The 23,198-nt window shown below is 40.9% G+C and overlaps 1 protein-coding gene across 1 annotated transcript in view; it reads right to left on the bottom strand.

Annotated features, from left to right (window-relative positions):
* The window catches only part of cab39l (calcium binding protein 39-like), a 78,525-nt gene that overhangs the window by 49,724 nt on the left and 5,603 nt on the right, over positions 1-23,198 (bottom strand). Inside the window, exon 2 of the mRNA XM_060833381.1 lies at positions 4,052-4,188. Within this exon, the coding sequence (XP_060689364.1) occupies positions 4,052-4,159 (108 nt within the window). The 5' untranslated portion in view covers positions 4,160-4,188. The remainder of the gene's footprint in view (positions 1-4,051; positions 4,189-23,198) is intronic.

Raw genomic sequence — 23,198 nt, forward strand, 5'->3', positions numbered from 1 at the left:
ATTTGAGCTATAGGGAGAGGCTGAATCGGCTGGGGCTGTTTTCCCTGAAGCATCGGAGGCTGAGGGGTGACCTTATAAAGGTTTATAAATCTATGAGAGGTATGGATAGGACAAATAGACAAAGTCTTTTCCTGGGGTGGGGGAGTCCAGAACTAGAGAGCATAGGTTGAGGGTGAGAAGGGAAAGATATAAAAAGGGCCTAAGGGGCAACTTTTTTATGCAGAGGATGGTGCGTGTATAGAATAAGCTGCCAGAGGAAATGGTGGAGGCTGGTACAATTACGGCATTTAAAAGGCACCTGGATGGGTATTTGAATAAGTAGGGTTTAGAGGGATATGGGCCACGTGCTGACAAATGGGACTAGATTAGGTGAGGATTACTGGTCAGCATGGATGAATTGGACCGAAGGGTCTGTTTCCGTGCTGTACATCTCTGACTGTATGACTCTAACAAGTAGCATCAGTTGCAGAGGCAACTTATAACATTGCACAGCACACAGGAGGCTATGTTGCCACTCTGCAGGCATCAACTCTCATTCTTAAACATCTAGCCTATGTTTGAATCCAGACCCTCAACAGTTAAAATTCAGCCACCTTGCTGTCTGCAATGGTCTCACAAGCCACCTAGCTGTATCACTCAGGCAGAATACCCAAATCCACACAATGTACAAATGCAAATCTTCAGATTTATCACGTTATGCCACAACTTAGGGTCTCCTTCACATTTAGTCACCTAACAGGAAGCTAAATATTATTATTTCACTGACTTAGTCCAAGTCAATTTCTACTTGACAGAGGACAAATTTGGTGGCAAAAGTTTTGCGATTACATACACAGGTTCCCAGTAAAATTACCAGTCGTGCACAATTCAGTAGTGTAGAGGTTTAGGATTTATTCTCTGAAAAACAATTTTTAAAACTACAAATGACATTATATTTCAAACTGAATTTGTGAATAGAGTGGTTTTACTGCAACCTGTTGTTTTTCAGTTGTCATATTCTGTTATTCAAACAAATCCTTTTGTTGCTGTTTATATGGTTAAATATACTAGGAACATACTGCAGCTAATAAATCATTTTGATGCCCAGCCTGTTACTGCATATAATGTCTTTCCGCCACTTTACTAGAGTCTTTCAGCTGGGGGGGGTGGTGGTGGCGGTGTGTGTGTGTGTGTGTGTGTGTGGGGGGGGGGGGGGGGGGGGTGGAGAGAAGAGAAAGAGGGTGGAATCAACCTGATTAACTCAGTTTCTCTCTCTCCATGGATGATGATTGTCTCCTGCACTTAAGTTTTTATTTCAGATTTTCTGCGTCCACAAGTGCTTTGCTAGTTTCAGAACTTGAGGACTACATTTTAAGAGAAACTTCATATACAATTAATTATCTTCATGGAAAATTTTGCACATTGAAAGACTGCAAAATATCTTTATTTTTATTCCATATAATTATAGAAGTCATTCACAAAAGCCATCTAGTTCTACCAATTAAGTTAATAATTCACATTAACAGGTCTACAAAGGAACTACTCAGCTAACTGCACCCATTCATGTTTAGGTTCATTTACCCCTTTGACAGGACGTTAGTCTCAGTGCTTAAATGATCTAGAAAAAGTTGTTGTCCCACCTAAAAACATGCCAGTGAATCAATATTTAAAATGCCAGCAACAGATGATCGAAGGAAAACTAACCAAAAGATTTTAAGTTTAAAATAGATAGAAATATACTAGCCTAAAAGTCTGGGAAATGTAGGAGCTGCTCCTTAGATACCAGTCAGTTCTGCTATAAAGCATGTTGTTTCAACGCAATTGAAGACTTTGGACCTTGTAGAACACGAACTTTCCGTCCATGTATGGGGTTCTGGCCCCATTAGTTTAAATGGCGCAGCTATTTCACAATTTTCTTCTAACACGAGAATGGCACTATCAGAACCAACAGTACACAAGAATAGATGACTCCCTGGCCCCACCAACGTTTTCAAAGTAACTTTCATCACCATTTTAAATTCCCCATGACAAAAACACAATTGCTCAAGCAAAAGGCAGGTTTTAGATTAGATTACTTACAGTGTGGAAACAGGCCCTTTGGCCCAACAAGTCCACACTGACCCACCCATACCCCTAACACTACGGGCAATTTAGCATGGCCAATTCACCTGACCCGCACATCTTTGGACTGTGGGAGGAAACCGGAGCACCCGGAGGAAACCCATGCAGACACGGGGAGAACGTGCAAACTCCACACAGTCAGTCGCCTGAGTCGGGAATTGAACCCAGGTCTCAGGCGCTGTGAGGCAGCAGTGCTAACCACTGTGCCACCGTGCCGCCCACGGGATGTACACAATGCATTCAAATATTGTTCTTGAACCTACTGCTGGGAACCAGGTCTGACAAGAATAGGAACTCAATGCACAATCAGTTTGAAGAACTGAATTTTTACCTTCACACAGACTGTTAATATTATTAATATCTCAGCCTGTATAAAGGACCAAAGCAACCGATTTTCAGTTTTTGTTGAACAAGTATGGAATTTCAGAAGTCAATCACTGAAATATCAGGAAGGAACAAAAATAAATTCTCCAAATTTCATGTAATAAAAATTGATTAGATCTTCAAAAAATTGCATCCATAGATATCACTTCAAATGCTAAAAGTAAAACGTGAAATTAGTTTCAATTATCTGAATAAACGAGGACAATACGTGGTTAGCAGTTTAGCCGCAAAATGACATGTAATTTTAGGTCCTTTAGACCTTCATGAGCCAAAACAATCATGTTCAGATACACAATTTTACAAGAATAGCAAGACAGAAAATTCTATACATGAGTAATCCTGATCTCAAACTCTAAACAAATGCAGAACTGTTGACACCATCCAAAGATCTAATGACCTTCCATCGGAGTAGCGGGTCTTTCATCCCAGAGGACAAGTTGATTTCCTCAACAAGAAATCAGAGGAACTGAGAGATCAACTCATTCTACCCATTTCATCACCAACAATATATCTGCAAAGCCGTGTCTTATCCGGTGTATGAATGTGTAAGAATTAAGGAGGACATAGCAGCTTAGGTATTAACTGATTTTGGCACTTGTTTAAAGAATTTGTTTAAAGATTAAGTTTGTTCTAAACAAAAGTTATTTTTGTGTTGATTATAGAAACCTGGTGAAAGTTGGAAAAGCGCAGATCACCTGCTGCGCTTTTCTAGCAACACATTTTCAGCTCTGATCTCCAGCATCTGTAGTCCTCACTTTCTCCTGAAAGTTGTTTTGTCTAGGTAATAGCAATAAAGTTAAATAATGTGTCACTTTGAGGATTAATTACGACATGTATACATTGGACAGTTCATGGAATACTGGGACTCAATTTCCATTGCATTCCTCTCAGAGTCACAATAGTTGCAATGGGAGTTGATTAGTTCAGTTGACTTAATTACTGGCTTGTGTTGCAAAATGAGGGTTAAGATCACCATGAAACTCCTGCCTTGTCAACCTTGCCTCTCACCCTCAGGTCTAACTAATCACCAACTCTCTCTAATGAGAGCATAGTGTAATGGTCCTCCGGGACTAAGGCAGCTATGACCAATGCCTGCAATTTTCAAGATTGAATAGAGACAACAGACTTGACTGGTTGGGTTACAGTCTAGGAGAAAGTGAGGACTGCAGGTCTGCAAAGTGCAGGATTACAATGTAGACTTGTTTAAATATTCAGCTACTTTTGACATATCAGATGTTTGTGATGATCAAAAAAACTTAATAGCCAGTCATTTATTAACTTGATATATGGTTGCCTTATTTGCTGATATTTAAAGCAACTCACTGGAAAAGCACTATATAGTGCAAGTTCTTTTCTTCCATGAAACCTGAACAAAATATTTTAAAATCTGACATAAAAACATGCCTAATTATTCAATTCTCGAATATTGGTACTTTGATAATGACATGACAAGGATACTGGAAAATTTCTTTTGTCAGCTTTCAAGTACACAACTGTTGTTTTTTCACTCATGCATAGAACAACATTACTCCCACATGACAGCACCTTTTCAAGCAACATTGCATACCTTTTCAGCCTTTTTGTCGGAAATATCCTGCTTCTCCAGCATTGCCATATTCTCTTTGAGATTTTTCACGATGTCTGCTGGACTTTTGTGTGATTTGAACAGTGGCATTTTTGTTTGCTTAATTTTCTCCGGTTCACCTGCAAATAAACAAATTTGAAAAGTAAGAAACAAATCAGTGTCACATTTTATAGTATTTCATAAGCCAAAATTTTATTATGAGTAGTTTCCATAAACTGCAGACTGTGATTAAGGTCATATGCACCAAGAAGCAACTTTAAAATTACACACACATAATTAGAATTTATCCTTTCTCAATACCTATCGAAATAGTCTTACTTCTGTGTCGTACTCATTGCAAAATATGGTCTTCAAGCCAATGGATCAGTTAGCTAATTAAAACCTCCCATTCTTTAGCCCCAACTAATGACTTCAATCATCTAAGTTATGAAAGTTATGCAAGAACTACCAGAAATATGCCAATGCAGATCTATAGAAGGCATCACCACTCACTGAGGTAATACACTGGAATCAAGTCTCACTATTCCTAGAGTCTGCAGTGACGGGAAACTAAATAAACCTCCAAATTGCCCAATTCTACCTGTCTAATTCAGGCTAAGAAAATATGCAAACCATATTTGTTTGTCAACAAGATAAGAGGTATTTATTCTAATCAAACTGTTTTAAATCAATGGCAAGAAAGAAACCTGATTCGCTAACTTTTAAGTCTATGACTTAAACTGTACCCCTTTTATAAAAATCCCATACAGACACAAACACATGCAAAGGTACATGATATAGTTAAAAATCAGACAACACCAGGTTACAGTTCAACAGGTTTATTTGGAAGCGCTAGTTTTTGAAGCACTACTTCTTCATCAGCTGGTTGTGGAGCAGAATCAAAATACACAGAATTTATAGCAACAGATTAAAGTTACATTCTCAAGATAGCTTAAACAATAGATGCCATCTCAACTCACATAAGCAAGGTCGGACTGTGTCCCAATGTTAGGTCAGACTGAGTTTATTTCTAAAGTGGGATTTACAGAATCGGACATGGATTTATGCAGTTTTGAGCAAAATAAAATGTAATTCTGCAAGTATAAATTTACCCCACAAACTTACGTACGTGTGCGTGTAGAGGAGACCGGGTGACTGCAAGTGTCTGTGAGAGTGCGTGCGCATGTGTGTGTGCCTGTAATGGGGTATAAGTCTGTGAGAGGGTGCATGCGTTGGTGTGAATATGGGGGGGGTCCAAGTGTGAGTTTATGAGAGAGGGTCTGTGTAAGAGTGGGGTCTGTAGAAGAGCTTGTGCACGCACTTGCGTGTGTGAGAGAATGTATAGTGTAGTGGGGTCACCTGTAGCAGTTGAGGCCATCCCCACAGGTACTGAACTTGGCTATCAGCCTCTGCTCAGCCACTCTGCGTTGTTGCCTATCTTGAAGTCTACCTTGGACGATGGTCACCCGAAGGTCCGAGGCAGAGTGTCCCGGACCGCTGAAGTATTCTCTAACTGGAAGGGAACACTCCTGGCTTGTTCTTGTTGTGCGGTGTCCATTCATCCGCTACTGTAGCCTCTGCTTGGTTTCCCCAATGTACCATGCCTCAGGGCATCCCCACCTGGAGCATGAGATAGACAACATTGGCTGAGTCATAGGAGTACCTGCCGCATAGCTGGTGGGAGGTGTGCCCACCTGTAATGGTGGTATCCAAGTTGACACCGACATGTCTTGCAGCATCTGCCGTGACAGGGTTGTATGGTGATGTCCTGAAGGCCGGGAAGTTTGCTGCGAACAATGATCTGTCTGAGGTTTGGTGGTTGTTTAAAGACAAGATTTGGAGGCGTGGGGAAAATCTTGGTGAGATGCTCATCCTCATCAATAATGTGTTGTTGGCTGGGAAGAACATGACGTAGATCTTCAGCTCCCAGGAAGTACTGGACAACAAAGGGTAACCGGTCTCCTGAGGAGATCATTACACTTTCTCTCTGTGGCATGTTGGAACTGACAGGGGACCATCCTTCAAGGCAGACTTCAGAACAGACAACAATGCAAACTGGCCAAGCAGAGGCTGATATCCAAGCTCAGAACCCATGGGGATGACCTCAACCAGGAACCTTGGTTCATGTCTACTACAGGTGACCCCACCCTCATACAGAAGCTCTCTCTCATACTCACACTTACACCCACACATGCATCCACTCACACCCACACATGCACCCACTCACAGACGTACACCCAATTACACTCTTTCACACTCACCTCCCCCCCACTTCCATATGAAGACCTGAACCCAGTAGGGGAGGGGGGGGTCCTCTTGATGCTGCAATCGGTCAATAAATACACCTGTAAATGACTCTTTGTCAATCACACAATCATGCTCCATGTCTGACTATGAACAATGTATATAAACCCTATGCAAACCTTTAGTCATCAGATTCTACCGACCCAGCCGTACCAAAGAATAAACGATTACCTGTGAGATTGACAAAGAGTTGTTTACAGGTATGTTTATTGACCGATCAGGGAACCTAGAGACCCCCTGGGGGGGTTCAGATCTTCATCAGTCTGTGGTTTCTTGTTTCTGTCTGGTTCAGTGAAATTTAACAATGCAGAAGCCATTTTGCGCAGTTTCTTCAGCCATTTTTTCCTACGTCCAAGGTGCCCACATCCTCACATACACACTCTCACTGTCTCCCCTGCACACACACATACATAAAACTTTGTGGGGTGAATTTGTACTTGCAGAATTCCATTTTATTTTGCTCAAAAACTCTATAAATCTATGTAGGATTCTGTAAATCCCACTCTAGAAATAAAACCAGTTTGAACATTGGGACACAGTCAGACCTTAACTTCACACCTTCAATGTATTGTGAGCTGAGATGGCATCTATTGTTAAAGCTACCTTGAGAATGTAACTTTAAAAGTAGTTCTGGAATTTACATATGAAGGAACTGAAACTAACACGATCATTCTAAAAGGTGAAAGACTTAAGCTAAACCCGTTTAATATTACATTCCACAACACTGCAATCTTGTTGCTATAAATTCTGTGTCTTATGATTCTGCTCCACAACCACCTGATGAAGATACAGCGCTTCAAAAGCTACACCTGTTGGACTATAATCTGGTGTTGTCTGATTTTTAATTTTGTCCACCCCGGTCAAACACCGGCACCTCAACATCATGATATAGGTATTGTACGGAGTAGAAAACCAAAAAGCAGCAGTTCTGATCACAGGCATCAAAATGTTTTTTTTTCACATCCTTCAGATTCTTTGTTGATGAGATGAGGTTGTTTACATAACAATGTTGACTTTCATTCATTGGTTAAGAATCTGCTCCTTTCAATATCTCAAAGTGTGTTCTCTTTATCCTTTCAATGGGCAATTTACAGAGAGCATTTTATGACAAAATGGTGAATGAGAAGAGCTCTGAAAATGTTTTTGTAACTTTTCCACTTGAGAGTAGCAAGAGATTGAGGTGCTTTCTCCTTGCAAACTAGGTGTTTCTCCAAATACAGGGATGTAATTACTTTTCCAAGAACCAATCAAGTGGTTTACCATTCTGAGCCTTCTAATCCCACAAGAATAGCCAACTGAAAAAAGAAAACCAAGGACTAATTCTAGTCAAAACTGTCCTGAATACATGCACAAAGCCAACGAGTTCAGCATTCTCTCCCTTCTGTTTTGCTAAGGCAACATTGTAGATATAAATCACAATATGTTCCAGTAACTAGGTTCAATACTGCAATATCTTCCAGTTTCCCTGTTTAAATGCAGCATCTCCATCCCTTTTCTCATCCACACAATCCCAAAAATAAGTGATCTTTACAAAAGGGAGCATCAGAATTAATCACAGAATTCAACTCTCAGTCATGACACAAAAATGTTTATTACAACTCATTCTAATAATGCAATGGATAGTCCTTGAAGAGACAGACTTGAAAGGGTATTGGGTCCATGCAATTCAAAAGCATTCTAACGTTTTTTTTTATATAAAGTTTGGGAGAAGATTTGTAGCTCGGGTGCTCGTTGTTGTGGTTCTGTTCGCCGAGCTGGGAATTTGTATTGCAGACGTTTCATCCCCTGTCTAGGTGACATCCTCAGTGCTTGGGAGCCTCCTGTGAAGCACTTCTGTGATCTTCCCTCCGCCATTTGTAGATGGCTGAGGAAAAATCACAGAAGCGCTTCACAGGAGGCTCCCAAACACTGAGGATGTCACCTAGACAGGGGACGAAATGTCTGTAACACAAATTCCCGTTTTTTTTATAAATTGTAATGCATTGTCATAGAAATGCTATTATGTCTCACTCGAAATCACATGCTCTCAAACAGAGAAAAAGAAAGAGCTTTTAGTCCAAAAGGCAGCCATTCTTTCCAACTCATTTCAAGGTGTGTGACAGGTCATTAGAAAGGGAATGGCGGATTGAGGGCAAGGAACTTAACAAGCTTATCAATAAAATGCTGAGATGAGAGATGAGGCACAGCTGGCTTTCAAACTGCCAGTACAGGTATAGCCCAATGTTTCTTGTGCTTGACAAAGGTGCTGCAGAAGTCATTGTTTCCTTTCCATGGAAAAACAAAAATGCCTAGCAGAAGGATGCTGGAAACTTGAAAGGGTTCAGAAGGGATTTTCAAGGATGTTGCCAGGGTTGGAGGATTTCAGCTATAGGGAGAGGGTAAATAGGCTGGGGCTGTTTTCCCTGGAGCATCGGAGGCTGATAGGTGATATTATATGGGTTTATAAAATCATGAGGGGCATGGATAGGATACATAGTTGAGGTCTTTTCCCTGGGGTGGGGAGTCCAGAACTAGAGGGCATTAAGTTTAGGGCTATAGGGGAAAGATATAAAAGAGACCTAAGGGGCAACTATTTTTACGCAGAGGGTGGTACGTGTATGGAATGAGCTGCTAGAGGAAGTGGTGGAGGCTGGTATAGTTACAACATTCAAAAAGGCATCTGGATGAGTTGATGAATATGAAGGGTTGAAAAGGATATGGGCCAAGTTCTGCCAAATGGAACTAGATTAGGTTAAGTTATCTAGTCGGCATAGACTAGTACGACCGAAGGGTCTGTTTCCGTGCTGTACATCTCTATGACTCTACATAGCTAGTAAGGTAAACTCATATTTTTGACACTTTAAGCTATTACTGTGAGGCCAGATATTAGATCATGTGCCTTCATATCCATATTCAAAGGTACTAATACATTCTATTGGGGTAAACAGCTGTTGTTGAAATTCTGCAAATGGGGAATTCATGCTTACTCAAGAGGACAGAGGCAAAAATTCTTATTCTAGCAAGTTGCATTGCTTATAATGTCTCTTTCAAGATGTCTATGTTCTGCTGGAGACAGTGAGGACTGCAGATGCCAGAGTCAATAGATGTGAGGCTGGAAAAGCACAGCAGGTCAGACAGCATCCATGGAGGAGGAAAGTCAATCTTCTGGGCTGAAACCCTTCGTCAGGACTGGGGAGGAGGGGAGGGAACCCATAAATATATGGGGGGGATCAGGGTGGGACTGAGGGAAAGGTAGGTGAGATGGTGATGGGTGGATGCAGGAAGGGGAGTGTTGTGATTAGTCAGTGGAAGGGTGACAGGTCAATAAGATGATGGACAGGTTAGGTTAGATCAGGGAGGTGAGGAAGAGGGTTGGGGCTACCTTAAAGCTGGTGAAGTCAATGTTGAAGCCATTGGGCTGTAAGCTTCCCAGGCGAAATATAAGGTGTGGTTCCTCCAGTTTCCATTTGGCCTGTGACAAAATGGGTGGCAACTGGAAGGTTGGGTTGGTTGATGAGTGCAGATGCTCTGCAAACCAGTCCCCAAGTCTGCATTTAGTCTCCCCTATATAAAGGCGACCATGTCAGGAGCAACGATGCAATAGATGAGATTGGATGAAGTGCAGATGAATCTCTGTCAGATCTGCATACATCAACCAACCTTATCTTTCAGTTGCCATCCATTTTAATTCCCCTCCCACTCCCCTGGTAACATCTCCAAACTTGGCTACCTCCACTGTCAGTTAGGCCAAATGGAAACTGGAGGAACACCACCTTATTTATCGCCTGGTTAGCTCAAGGCCCAATGGCCTCAACATCAACTTTACCAGTTTCAAAATCACTCCTTCCCCAGCCTTACCCACATCTAGCGCCACCTCTCTTCCTCACCTCCCTGACCTGTCCATCTTGCTACTCACCTATCCCCTCCACCCTTCCCACCAGGGCATCATGCCTCACAGCAGCAGGGACCCTGGTTCGATTCCTGCCTCGGGCGACTGTGTGGAGTTTGCAGATTCTCCCAGTGTCTGCGTGGGTTTCCTCTGGGTGCTCCAGTTTCCTCCCACAGTTGAAAGATTTGCAGATTAGGTGAATTGGCCCTACTAAATTGCTCATATAGTGTTCAGGGATGTATAGGTTAGGTGCATGAGTCAGGGATAAATATAAGGGAATGGGTCTGATTGGGATACTCTTCGGAGGGTCGGGGTGGACTTGTTGGGCGGAAGGACCTGTTACAACACAGTAGGGATTTGAATTCTAATTCACAACAACCTTCTATCTGCTTCCACCCATCCTTCCCCAACCCCATCCCCTCCCTCTATATATTTTGGGTCGCCCTGCCCCTCTCCAGTCCTGAAGAAGGGTTAGGACCTGAAACGTTGACTTTCCTGTTCCTCAGATGTTATCTGACTTGCTGTGCTTTTCCAGCTTCACATCTATTGACTCCATGTCCTGCTATTCTCTTAGTACTATTTGAATTTTAGATATTGTCCTCTATCTGGAAGGAAAGGGTTTAAATCAGATATTCCATAATGTTGTATTACTTAGCTTTTGATTTCTCTTTTTATTAAAGTAATATTTAGTGCCAGACTTTTCTTATAAAGCAAGGAATGTAAATTAATTTAGGTGAAGGAATACTTTCTCATAACTGGAGTGACTTCAATGGTTAAAAATTCAAAATTGACTCAGTACGAATGTTACAGAAAGAATATTAGAAATGTTTTATCACATCACAGAATTCATAGAACATCATGCAGATCAAAGCAATATTCTCTGAAATGATTCAAATGCATCTAATCAAAAACGGACACCAATGTGACATTTAAAAATTAACTTCTCATGAATTATCTTAACTGCAGTGAAGACAGTTGAAACAAACCATCTGATAGGAAAACCAGGCGATATTATTCACCACTAACCCTGAAAAAAAGATATGGATGTAGCATAGAGGATTGGCAACAAGCAAAGATAGCAAATGCATCGCATTAGTGGTTGTAGATGGTGTCCAAGAGCGAAACAATTGTTACTAGGGCTGGTGAGAAGTGAAAATGAACTATTTCCCTTCAAGAGTGGTCATCTTTTTAAAATTGTTTTTAAGCAGGTGATTACAAACGAGTATTTTTGAAGCTCAATGCATTCCTTGTTTTTTGTATGGTGACCAAAATCTGAAACATGATAGGTTTTTGAACATAAAAGTCTGATATTTTCATTGTAAATTTCGTATTCAATTTAAATTCATTCACAGAAAGGTTGGGTTTGCAGAGGGGGGGGGATGGTCACAGGCTGGGCCAGCATTTATTGCCCATTCCCAATTGCCTAGAGGACAGTTACGAGTCAACCACATTGCTGTGGGGTCTGGAGCAACCTGTAAGTCAGACCAGGTATGAACGGCAGCTTCCTTCCCGAAAGGACATCAATAAACCAGGTGTTTTTTTTGGCTGATAATCAACAACATCAGCTCATAAGATATATGAGCAGAATTCTGTCATTTGGACCATCGAGTCTGCTCTGCCATTCAATCATGGCTGATGTGCCTCACCATCATTTTCCAGTCTTCGCCCCGTAACCCTTCAACCCATTATCAATTTTAAAAATCTAACTCCCTGTTAAGTTTACTCACTGTCCCAGCATCCACCACACTTTGGGGTAGCAAATTCCACAGATTCATGGTTGTCATTAGACTCTTATTTCCAGATTATTATTCAATTCAAATTCCACCATCTGCCATGATGGATTTGAACTGAGACCCCCAGATCACCTGGATCTCTGGATTATTCTTCTAATGATAATACCAATTGAACATCACCTACTTTTAAAGAAATGGAAAATCCAACACTGTTCATACTCAGTTTGTTTATCCACACCCCCTGCTACTATGATGAGTCTAAAGAATGAAATAAAGCTTTTACTTGTTTTACGGAATTTGAATTTTGATTCTTTCCAAAGTATTGTATACCACTATTATGAAAGTGTTCAGATGCAATGACACAGAACAGTTCAAATAAGGCAGACGTTGAAGCAATGGTCAGTTTAATACTGAACAAAGGACATCCCAAAGATCACATTGCAGAAAACCAAGACTTAGCTGATAATTCTTCAGATGAAAAGAATTTCTTTTAGAAGCAGGAGATGGGTATGAAATAGCTTGAATATAAAATGTAAAATAAATTTAAATGTAAAAAGTACCTAAGTAAAAACAAATCATAACAAAAGCAATAAAATGGAAGCCCTCCTTAAAATTTACATTGCCTCAAAGGTTCATTCAATCTTGATCTTTAATTCACTGGCCAAACTGGTCAGACCTTCTTCAATGGCTTCCACTGTTCAAAACCTAAAGAGATGAAATTCTGTTTCATCTCCCCTATTGCTTTCCTGAAATCCACGTTATCCATGATAATTGTCACTTGCTCCCTCAACTTTATTCACAGCAAACTTTTGATCACCCAACTCTCTTTCCTGGTCCCTATGTTAGGTGAGATTATAAACGGTTCTTTATTTCTTCAGTTTCAATTCTTCAATCCCACCGCTTGCATTAAAAACAGAATTCACTGAACCTTCTGTCCTTGAAAACTACTTCACCATTTCAAGCTCCCATTTCTCAGTCTTTGAATTTAGTTTCACCTCCCAAGTCCATGCAATTTCATGTCTGAGTCCTTCTAAATCAAGTTCCTAATCTGGCCACAACACTGAAAGAGCACTTATCAAAGTCATAAATGACATTCCTGATTATTGCAACTAATTATCCTTCTCATCCTCTCAGCAGCCATTCACACGTCTAACAGCGTGCCTCTGTCATCCAGCTGAATATAACTGCCCATACTTGGCTCCGATCTTATTAACCAAATCACAGCAAGTGATTTACCTGCAATAGTTTATCTTCAGACTTCTGTCACCACTGATATGCTCTACTTGGCCTTATGGTTCTTCTTGACCCCATGTTCCCTCTGAATATACATTCTGATGACACTCAGTTCTACTTCATCTCCAGTCTCTAAACTGTCAGACTTGTATCCAGCATGTGAGCAGAAAATTTCTTCAGACTAAATCTGGGAAAGACCAAAGCCTCTGCCTTTAGTTCTTACCAGTAGCTGTTTCCTAAATGTCAATTCCATTCTTTTTCCCTGGCAATTCTAACAGGTTGAATGAAAGTGTTTGCAATATTGGTGTCACACTTCATCCTAATATGAACTTCTGAACATATACCCATGTCAACACGACGGTCCCCTTTTTCCACCTTCACAACCTGGCTCAACTCCATTCTCGCAGAAAATCTTACACATGCCTTCATTATCTCAAGACCTAACCACTCCAACAAAGTACTTGGCAGCCTCCCGCATTGTACCATCCATACATTTGAAATCATCCAAACATTGGCCACATGTCCTAAGGTGCACTAAGTCCTAGTCACTTGCCATCTCTCTGCTCAATGAGATAGGTTGCTGCCTGGTGCAATGTCTCTATTTTAAAACCGTCATGCTAGTTTTCAAATCCTTTCAATTCCCATCGTTATAAAATTGCCTCCAGTCCCAAAATTCTTTGCGAACCTACTTCCAATTCTGACTTCTTGAAATCCCAAATTTTAACTATTGAGTACTATGAGTACTATGTTTTCCTCTGCCAAGGACATAAACTTTGGAACTTCTCCTCTAATCGTCTTAAGATCTTCCATAAAATCCACCTCCATATATCCTGAAATCTCTACATGGAGAAAGTGAGGACTGCAGATGCTGGAGATCAGAGTCGTGTGTGGTGCTGGAAAGACATAGCAGGTCAGGCAGCATCCGAGGAGCATCGACATTTCATCAGGAATGAGGCTTGTGGGCCGGGGGCTGAGAAATAAATGGGAGGGGGTGGGGGAAGGAGGTAGCTGAGAATGCAATAGGTAGATGAAGGTGGAGGAGAAGGTGATAGGTCAGAGAGGAGGATGAAGCAGACATACGGGAAAGGCGATGGACAGGTCAAGAGGGCGGTGCCAAATTGGAGGCTTGGGACTGGGATAAAGTGGAGGGAGGGGAAATGAGGAAACTGGTGATATCCACATTAATCCTGTGTGGTTGCAGGGTCCCGAGGCGGAGGTTGTGGCGTTCTTCCTCCAAGCATCAGGTGATAAGGGTTTAGCGATGGAGACTGCCCAGGACCTGCATGTCATTGACGAAGAGGGAATGGGAGTTAAGTGTTCAGCTACGGGGTGGTGGGGTTGGTTGGTGCGGGTGTCCCAAAGATGTTCTCTGAAACTATCTGCAAATTGGCATTCTGTCTCCCCATGTACAGGAGACCACATTGGTGGAGGTACAGGTAAATTTCTGTCGGATGTGGAAGGATCTTTTGGGAACTTAGAGATGAGGGGGGAAAGTGTGGGTGCAGGTTTTGTACTTCCTGCAGTGGGAGGAGAAGGTGCCGGGATTAAGGCGTGGATCGGACGAGGGAGTCCCGAACGCTGATAGATATGGGGAGGGAACTATGTCCCTGGTGTTGGAGTCTGCTTGTAGGTGGTAGAAGTGGTGAAGGATGATGTGATGTTACAGCAGTTGGTCGGGTGGAAGGCGGGGACCAGCAGGTTCTGACCTTGTTGTGTTAGGAGGGGTGGGGTTCAAGGGCAGAGGTGCATGAAGTGGAGGAAATGGATTGAAGGGCATTGCCGATCATGTGAGGGGCGAATTTGGGATCTTTGAAGAAGGAGGACATCTTGAAAAGGAGACCATCCCCTCATTATATTCACCGTAACCACTGAAATAACCTTGTTTCTAATCAGTAAGGCTACTCCACCTCCTTTGTGGTTTTTCCGGTCTATCCTTCATGGAAGCTGTTTGTGGTCTTCAAAGAATCCCTACAGTGTGGAAACAGGCCATTTGGCCCAACAAGTCCACACTGACCTTTCGATCCCACCCAGACCCATTCCCCTATCCTATTAACTGCACATTTCTCCTAACTAATGCATCTCGTTTACACATCTCTTAACATTTTAGGCAATTTTGCATAGCCAATCTGCTTAACCTGCACATCTTTGGACTGGGGGAGGAAACTGGAGCACCAGGAGGAGAACCACACAGACAAGGGCATAATGTGCAAACTCCACACTGACAGTTGCTAGAGGCTGGAATTGAACCCAGATCCCTGGCACTGAGAGGCAAAAGTGCTAACCACTCTATAACCTTGTATATTTAGATCCTAACCCCAACCGTCCTGCAACATGGCTACTATATCATAATCTCTCATTTCAATTTGTGCCTGCAGCTCATTTAATTTGTTCCTTAAACTCCATGCATTCATAATTAGAACTTTTTGTTTGACAATGCTTCTGTTAAGCATCTTGAGATGTTTTATTTGGTATAAATGTAATTTGTTGCTGCTGTAAAATTAAATAGCTTACAGGTCAGAGAAGTGAGAGGAGAAAGTGGGTGGGGGTTAGGAAGAGATGTCAAAAAAACAGCAAAAGTTGGGCAAGTTCATTCAAACTAATCTTCACCTGCAAATCTTAGAATTCTCTGCACTGCATCCAAAGCAATAATCACTTTAAATAGGCTTGTATCTGTAGTTTCCCTCACAGCAAGTCATGACTTTGATCTGGATTACAACACAGATATAGAGCAGGAGTACTGCAATTCCTTTCTAACACAAAGAATTTTTTAACTCCGAGGATATGAGTCAGCCTATCCTTGCTCAGTACTCTGTACAAGTTACAGAATACCACTGAGACCAATTATCTTCCCCCTCATCTACTGAACAGAGTGTATATCAGACAGAGAGAACATTTTGAAGTGGGAAAAGAAAAAAAAAGAACTGAACAATATTTTCAGATTTCTGGAAACTGATAGATAAAGAAAACATCATAACTATGATCAATTAACTTGTTACCATCCCCAGAGGGATTGAACATTGTCAGATACATTTGAATTCCTGATGACTCAAAGAATTACAAGATTTCACACAAACTTTTAAAGTAGTAAACAAGCTAAAATAAATGGTGATTAAACATTACTTAGTAGTTAAATACTGTAATACACAGAAACAAATATTGTATTTACATTTTAACACTTGAAATTCTTTGCTACTTTTACACATGCCAGATTCTCAACAGAATTACAATGTTTACAGGAACCAGTCCAAAGTTACTCCCAACTTCCAAAAGATTCACTTTTATTTGTTTAACCGAGTTTAACATCCTGTGACCCAAGGCCAATTCCCTGAATCTTCCGAGAGATAAATCCCATATATACATCTAGTACATGCCTACTCTGGCAATGTCTTCCCTTGGCCTCTTCCAGTGTGCTTCAATGTCAAGAATTTCATCTTTTTGATGAGAGGTCTCCCTTTTTGCATTCAGTTTTATAGCTAACAGAGAAAAATTCCTTTTCTTTCTGCTCACTGCAGCAGCTACTGGACAGACAGAGACACAAGGACAAAAGTTACTTTCCTCAAGCTGCCCTGGGTCTCACAGAACAAAAACAAATTATTGGTTTTTGTTTCCAGGTGTTAAAACTGGTACATACATTTCAACTGCCATTGACTGGCCTCTGTCCTATAATAACCAGGCCAAACCAGCAGCTGGACATATCGTCTCTTTGCATAAATTTTAACTCAAGGTCAAATGTAAAGAGAAAATTTAAAATCATCTTATGAAATTCTCTTGTTTGCAACATATTCAATGATTAAAGTTTAAAATAGTAAATATGTAGAGAGCCTCTAGTAATACGCAATTAGATCATTGTCCTCAAGCAGAGTTTAAAACATATCGTTACACAAAGCAGAGATGTTCCACTTTTCATCTGTGCTTTGTTTGACAGGAACACTTTGATATTAGCAATAGCCCCCAAAGTTGGAAGATGTTCCATTCCACTGCTGAACACAAACAATGGTTAAACATGCTTGGTACAAAAATCTCAAACACTTCATGAAGTCCAACTTGCTAAGAATAGAGTATTTTTAATTTGTACTTGGTTAAAAAAGTCATTCACAAACTGTAGTTAGTTTCGGATAGTGAATTGTTCAATGTCTAATGTGGGAAATCTTAAATGATCTCATTAAAAGGCATAACTAACTACAGTTAAACTTCACCAATTATAACAACAGAAACTTTGAAGCTGTAGAAATGGCAAAAAGCCATCAAACTTGTTTAAAAGATTGTACACTTTAATATTCTGTACTCTTCATCACTCAACTTGTATTATCTGGAGTGGTATAAAATTCAAGTCTGAGTTGAAAGTTAGAAGTGAGTGAAATAAAAAAATCAACATTTTCCAAGATTTTTTTTTCTGATCGAAATTCTCAAATCATCAGTTGTCAAAGTTAACTTCACAATTGGAACTCTCAATTTCTGTCCCATAACTACCACAGTTTCCCCACTGTGATTATGTAGCTGTTTTCCCATTTTCAAAACGTTCCGTCGGCATTTCTCCCACACCAAACTTTAGGGTTAGATTTCAATTCTCTGATGCTGTGCCAATTTTCTTTTGGATCAGACAGACAGTTAATCCAGAGATTACTTTTGTGGTCTGCTCCTTAATTTAGCTTGTGGAACAAATTGCTCAACAACTGAACTCTCCCCTGATCCATCACAGAGTCCAAAGCTCAAACTATTGCTCAAACTCTAAGTTGAAGTTCCTCAAACTACAATCATTGCAGATCTGGTAGCTGTGCATCATATTGGTATCCATCAGCTCCTACAGGCCACGCTTGTGGTATATCATCTGCCATTCCATCTCTATTACAGGTCATTTGATTAATGAAAGTTTTTAGTTTTCAAGTATAGCTCTATGATTAGTAATGCAACAAAATCATTTATAGTGCTCTACCTAGACAGGACTGGAATACTCAGAATTGTGCCAAAATGTCCCTAGGCAGTCAAACTATTTACATTTAAATAGGAGGTTAGACAAATGCAATAGGTTGTTATTTAATAATAAATAAATAAATAACATCACGAGTACAAATCAAAAACCAAATTCAAGATGTTGGCCACTTTAAAACTTAAAGTGAGCAAATGAGCATGAGCAATAGCAGAAACACTGCAGCAAGTTTACAGCAGAAATGTGTTGATGTGGAACTATGGTGACATGTTAAAGTGGCAGGCAATGAGAAGCTCAGGGTTATTGTGAGTCAGAGTACTGGTGATCTGTAAAGTGATCACCCAGTCTACGTTCCTTCACCCCAATGTAAAGACGACCACATAGTCAGCAACGAATACAGTAGACTACATTGAATGAATTGCAGGAAAGTCACTGTAGGAAGGTAGGTATGGGGCCTTGGATAACGAGGATGTAGGTGGTAAATGGACAGGTCTTGAAACCTTCTGAAATTACAAGGGAAGGTGTCATGGGAGTGTAGAGAAGTGTTGGGAATGGAGGAGGAATGGACCAGAGCATCTCGAGGGAACAGTCCCTGTAGAATGCTGACAAAAGAAGGGAGGGGAATGTGTGTCTGATCATGGCATTCCACTGGAGGCGATGGAAATGGCAGCTTACATTTCTTTGTATGTGGAGGGTAGTGGAGTGATACGTGAAGACCAGAACTGGAATCAAGATTTTACCACATTCATTGGAATCTGACTTGTCCAGAATTACAAGCAGCTTTGATCATAATAAAGTGGGTCCCTTGGCAAGATAGAAATTTAAGAGGGATTTGTACATCTTTTAACTAAATGACTGGGTGGAGACCTGGACATATACATTTGAACTGCTGTCATAAAGTATATTACACAGGTTAAATTTCAACAAACAACAAATACTAGAGCAGCTGAAAAAGCCAAATCTCAAATATTTTTGTTGGTTCGTACAAAGGGTAGCACTGTTACTGGTGTCTGGGTAACCATTAAAACTTCTACTGGACCTTATGAAATTTGAAACAATTTTGTAAATTATTTGGAGAGTAATCCAGGGAGGAAAGAGGGAAAAAAAACGATCATGTTAACACATTCATAACACTATAACAGACAGTACTGTCAGAATATAGTGTATTTAAAATTGTGAATGAAGTGTTCTTATTGTCAATATAATTATGAAATAATTATAGGAAGAAATTCTGGTAGAAAATAAAAATGCCGCTAAAAGGAGGCACCTCTTTTCATGTTTTTCTTTGGGTGGAGGTGTGATAAATGTTTATTTTATATTATCATTGGCAATTTGGATTTTCCAGTAGAGGACAATGGATTTTTGGTTTCGGTTCTGTGAAAGTAAACTTTTTTTAAAAACTGAAAGGTCAGAAAGTCATTTAGAGCAGTGAATCAATTACATTATTTACAAGAAAACAAATAATTTCAGTCAAGTGACCAACAACATAGCTGTGGCATTAACTGATGAATTGCTTACAATGTATAATTTTATGACCTTCAGAAAAACAGACAGGGCTATTCATAGTTTTGAGCTCAATTCAGGAAAACAGTTGCAACCTACCAGAAGGGCAGCATTTTTTTTAAGTTGTATTCAAATCTTAAAAATTGAAGTATATAGTTTGTAGAATCTCCAAGCTGAGAGCTTGTAGCTGTCTCTTGGCTATAAGAATCAAAAAGAAATACAGGCCCTCAGAACTGGAAATAATCAATTAAGTCAGAAATGAAGATAGGTTCACTGGGATTGAACAAAGGATATTGTTGGAGATAAATGGTTGAATCTTTTTGCTGATAAGATTTTTTTCTAAACTGCTTTAATAAGTTTCTTACACACAAATGCTGCATATGTTCTCTTGCAAAGAACACTGGCAACCTTCTGTGAAGATGTTCAGTGACTAACAATAATTAAGCTAAAAAAAAATTATGATCCATCAAGCGAGGCTTTACTCTGGGATCACATTTGTCCAGTATTACAATGATCTGGGATCATAACACAAAGCAAAAAACAAATCAAACTGGAGTAAATCCTGTACGATTGAGAAATTCATCTTCACCATTGCTAACAGAGTAATACTAGCAGAAACCTGGATACAAATTCTTTGCTTATCTTCTTGGCAAATAATTTCCCTTGCACTTGACCGAGTTAAGAGGACCATAAACGCTACAATTCTAGGAAGACTTGTAGTGCATCATCATTAACACACATAAAGACCTTCTGGAGAACACATAACAGATCTCGGAAAAAATGTGATTTTTGAAAGTGTGAAACCATCACCTTTGCACTCCACCTAAAAAATAGCCAAATTTAATCCATCGAAAAAAATATCAGTCTTTCCTACCTCTTTGATAGATTTTGGTTAAGGCACACGAAGAATCAAAATATGTCCTTTCAGCAAAAAATCCCCAGCAACCAAGATCAACAGTCTTTTAGTTCAGCAGACTAAACTTCTGTTCCACCACCGAACTCACCAGATAGCCTCCTCCTTCAAAGATCACAATTTCCCCTCCCACGTGGTCGATGATGCTTTCCAGAACGTCATCTACTTCCTACACTTCCGCCCTCAAACCCCATCCTTCCACCCGCAACAAGGACAGAATCCCCCGGTCTTCACTTTCCACCCTAACCTCTAGATACATCATCCTCTGCCATTTCTGTCACCTACAAACAGACCCTACCACCAGCAATGTATTTTCCTCCCATCTCTATCCATTTTCCATAAAGACCATTCCCTCTAGAACTCCCTTGTCAGATCCACGCCACCCTCTAGCGCGCACCCCACTCTTAGCACCTTCCCTACCCCAGCAGGAATTGCAAAACCTATCCACACACCTCCCACCTCATCTCTATCCAAGGCCCCAAAGGAGCCTTCCACATCCATCAGAGTTCTACCTGCATTCCCATATGTTATTTACTGTATCTGTTGCTCCTGATGCAGTCTCCTCTACATTGGGGAGACAGGATGCCAACTTGCAGAACCCTTCAGAGAACATCTCTGGGACACCCGTATTAACCAACCCCACCACCCCGTGGCCGAACACTTCAACTTCCCCTCCCACTCCGCCATGGACACGTGGGTCCTGGGCCTCCTCCATCGCTATACCCTAATCGACACCTGGAGGAAGCACGCATCATCTTCTGCCTTGGGAACCTCCAACCACATAGCATCAGTGTGGATTTCACCAGTTTCCCCATTTCCCCTCCCCCCACCTTATCCCAGATCCAACCTCCGAACGGCACCGCCTTCATGACTTGTCCATCTTCCTTCCACCTATCCGCTCCACCCTCCTCCCATTCTATCACCATTATCCTCACCTCCAACTACCTATCACATACTCAGCTATCTTCCCCAAAGCCGTATTTATCTCCCAGCACCCCCAGCCCACAGGGTTAATTCCTGATGAAGAGCTCTTGCCCAAAATGTCTATCCTCCTTCACCTGCTGCACTTCTCCAGCAACACACTTTCAACATGTGCACATAAACCAATCTCAATATTTCAATTAATATAAAGGCAATGTTTGGCATCATCCATGTTATTTTCTCTGAAATTTGATGTATTGCGGCCAGTATTATTAACGATAAGCATAAATATTTAGCTTTTTTGAGTTGAATATCTGGATTTAGGTTTATTTTTTTTTAGATTAGACTTACAGTGTGGAAACAGGCCCTTCGGCCCAACAAGTCCACACCGACCCGCCGAAGCGAAACCCACCCATACCCCTACATTACCCCTTACCTAACACTGCGGGCAATTTAGCATGGCCAATTCACCTGACCCGCACATCTTTGGACTGTGGGAGGAAACCGGAGCACCCGGAGGAAACCCACGCAGACACGGGGAGAACGTGCAAACTCCACACAGTCAGTCGCCTGAGTCGGGAATTGAACCCGGGTCTTCAGGCGCTGTGAGGCAGCAGTGCTAACCACTGTGCCACCATGCCGCCCACTATCCTGAATAAATGATCAGATCACATTACTGTCATGCAACAGGAGAGCACACAATTGGATGTTACAACCACAACTTGCATTTACAAACTTTAAAGCATACGAAATACACAGAAGTAAAAAATATTATTCGTTCACTCGAGTTTTTTTTTATAAACTTACTGAACACAAATATAATGTATTAAAGAAGGGCAAAAGGACTTGACATTGAAGAATAAGAACAGTTTTCTCTTTCTCCTGGCTTTTGTGTTTTGGTCTTGTACAACCGTGAATAAAGTATTTAATGCCTTGTGTAACAAACAACAGTTAACCGGGGCTATGTACTTACATCTCACAAATACCACATGGATCAGTTTATACAGGCAAAAAAATCTACAGGACAGATTATTCTATTTAACAACAAACTGGATAGCAACCAAAACTGCTTCAGCATTAGCAGGCAGGTGTCAGCTGTGGCCCAGTGGGTACCACTCTTGCCACAAAGTTTTAGTTTCAAATCCCTATCCAAGATTTCAGTATAAACATCAAGGCTGACACACCCCAGTGCAGTACTAAATCAGTGCTACATTATCAGAGGTACCATTTTTGGAAAAGATGCTAAACTGTGACCTGTCTGCATTCTCAGGTGCACGATGCAAAAGCACAAATTTCAGAGTGGTAGTAGTGGAGTTGATCAATATGCATTCTTCAATCATGATGAAAGCAGATTATCAAATCAGCTCTGATGAAGCATCATATAGCCTCGAAACGTTAGCTTGCTCTTTCTCCATGGGTGCGGACTGTCCCGCTATGAGCTCCAGCATTTATTGCTTTCAGTACAGATTCTAGCGTCTGCACTAATTTGCTCCTAGAATATCACATCTTTATGGGAGTTTGCTCTGTGCAAACTAGCTGCTATACATCCTCCAACAGTAACTACACTCCACAAGCATTTGAATAGTAATTGTTTCAAGTCATCTGGCAGTCATGCATGGCAGTAAATAAATGCAAGTTTCTCTTTTTCTTCAAATTAAACTGCTACCACTGTCTGCAATAATACAGACGTGTCATTCTAATCTAGCAGTCAATACCTGCACTCTGGAAGAAAGCATTGTAAAACCTAC

The sequence above is a fragment of the Hemiscyllium ocellatum genome, chromosome 12 (assembly GCF_020745735.1).
Source record: "Hemiscyllium ocellatum isolate sHemOce1 chromosome 12, sHemOce1.pat.X.cur, whole genome shotgun sequence".
Lineage (NCBI taxonomy): Eukaryota > Metazoa > Chordata > Chondrichthyes > Orectolobiformes > Hemiscylliidae > Hemiscyllium > Hemiscyllium ocellatum.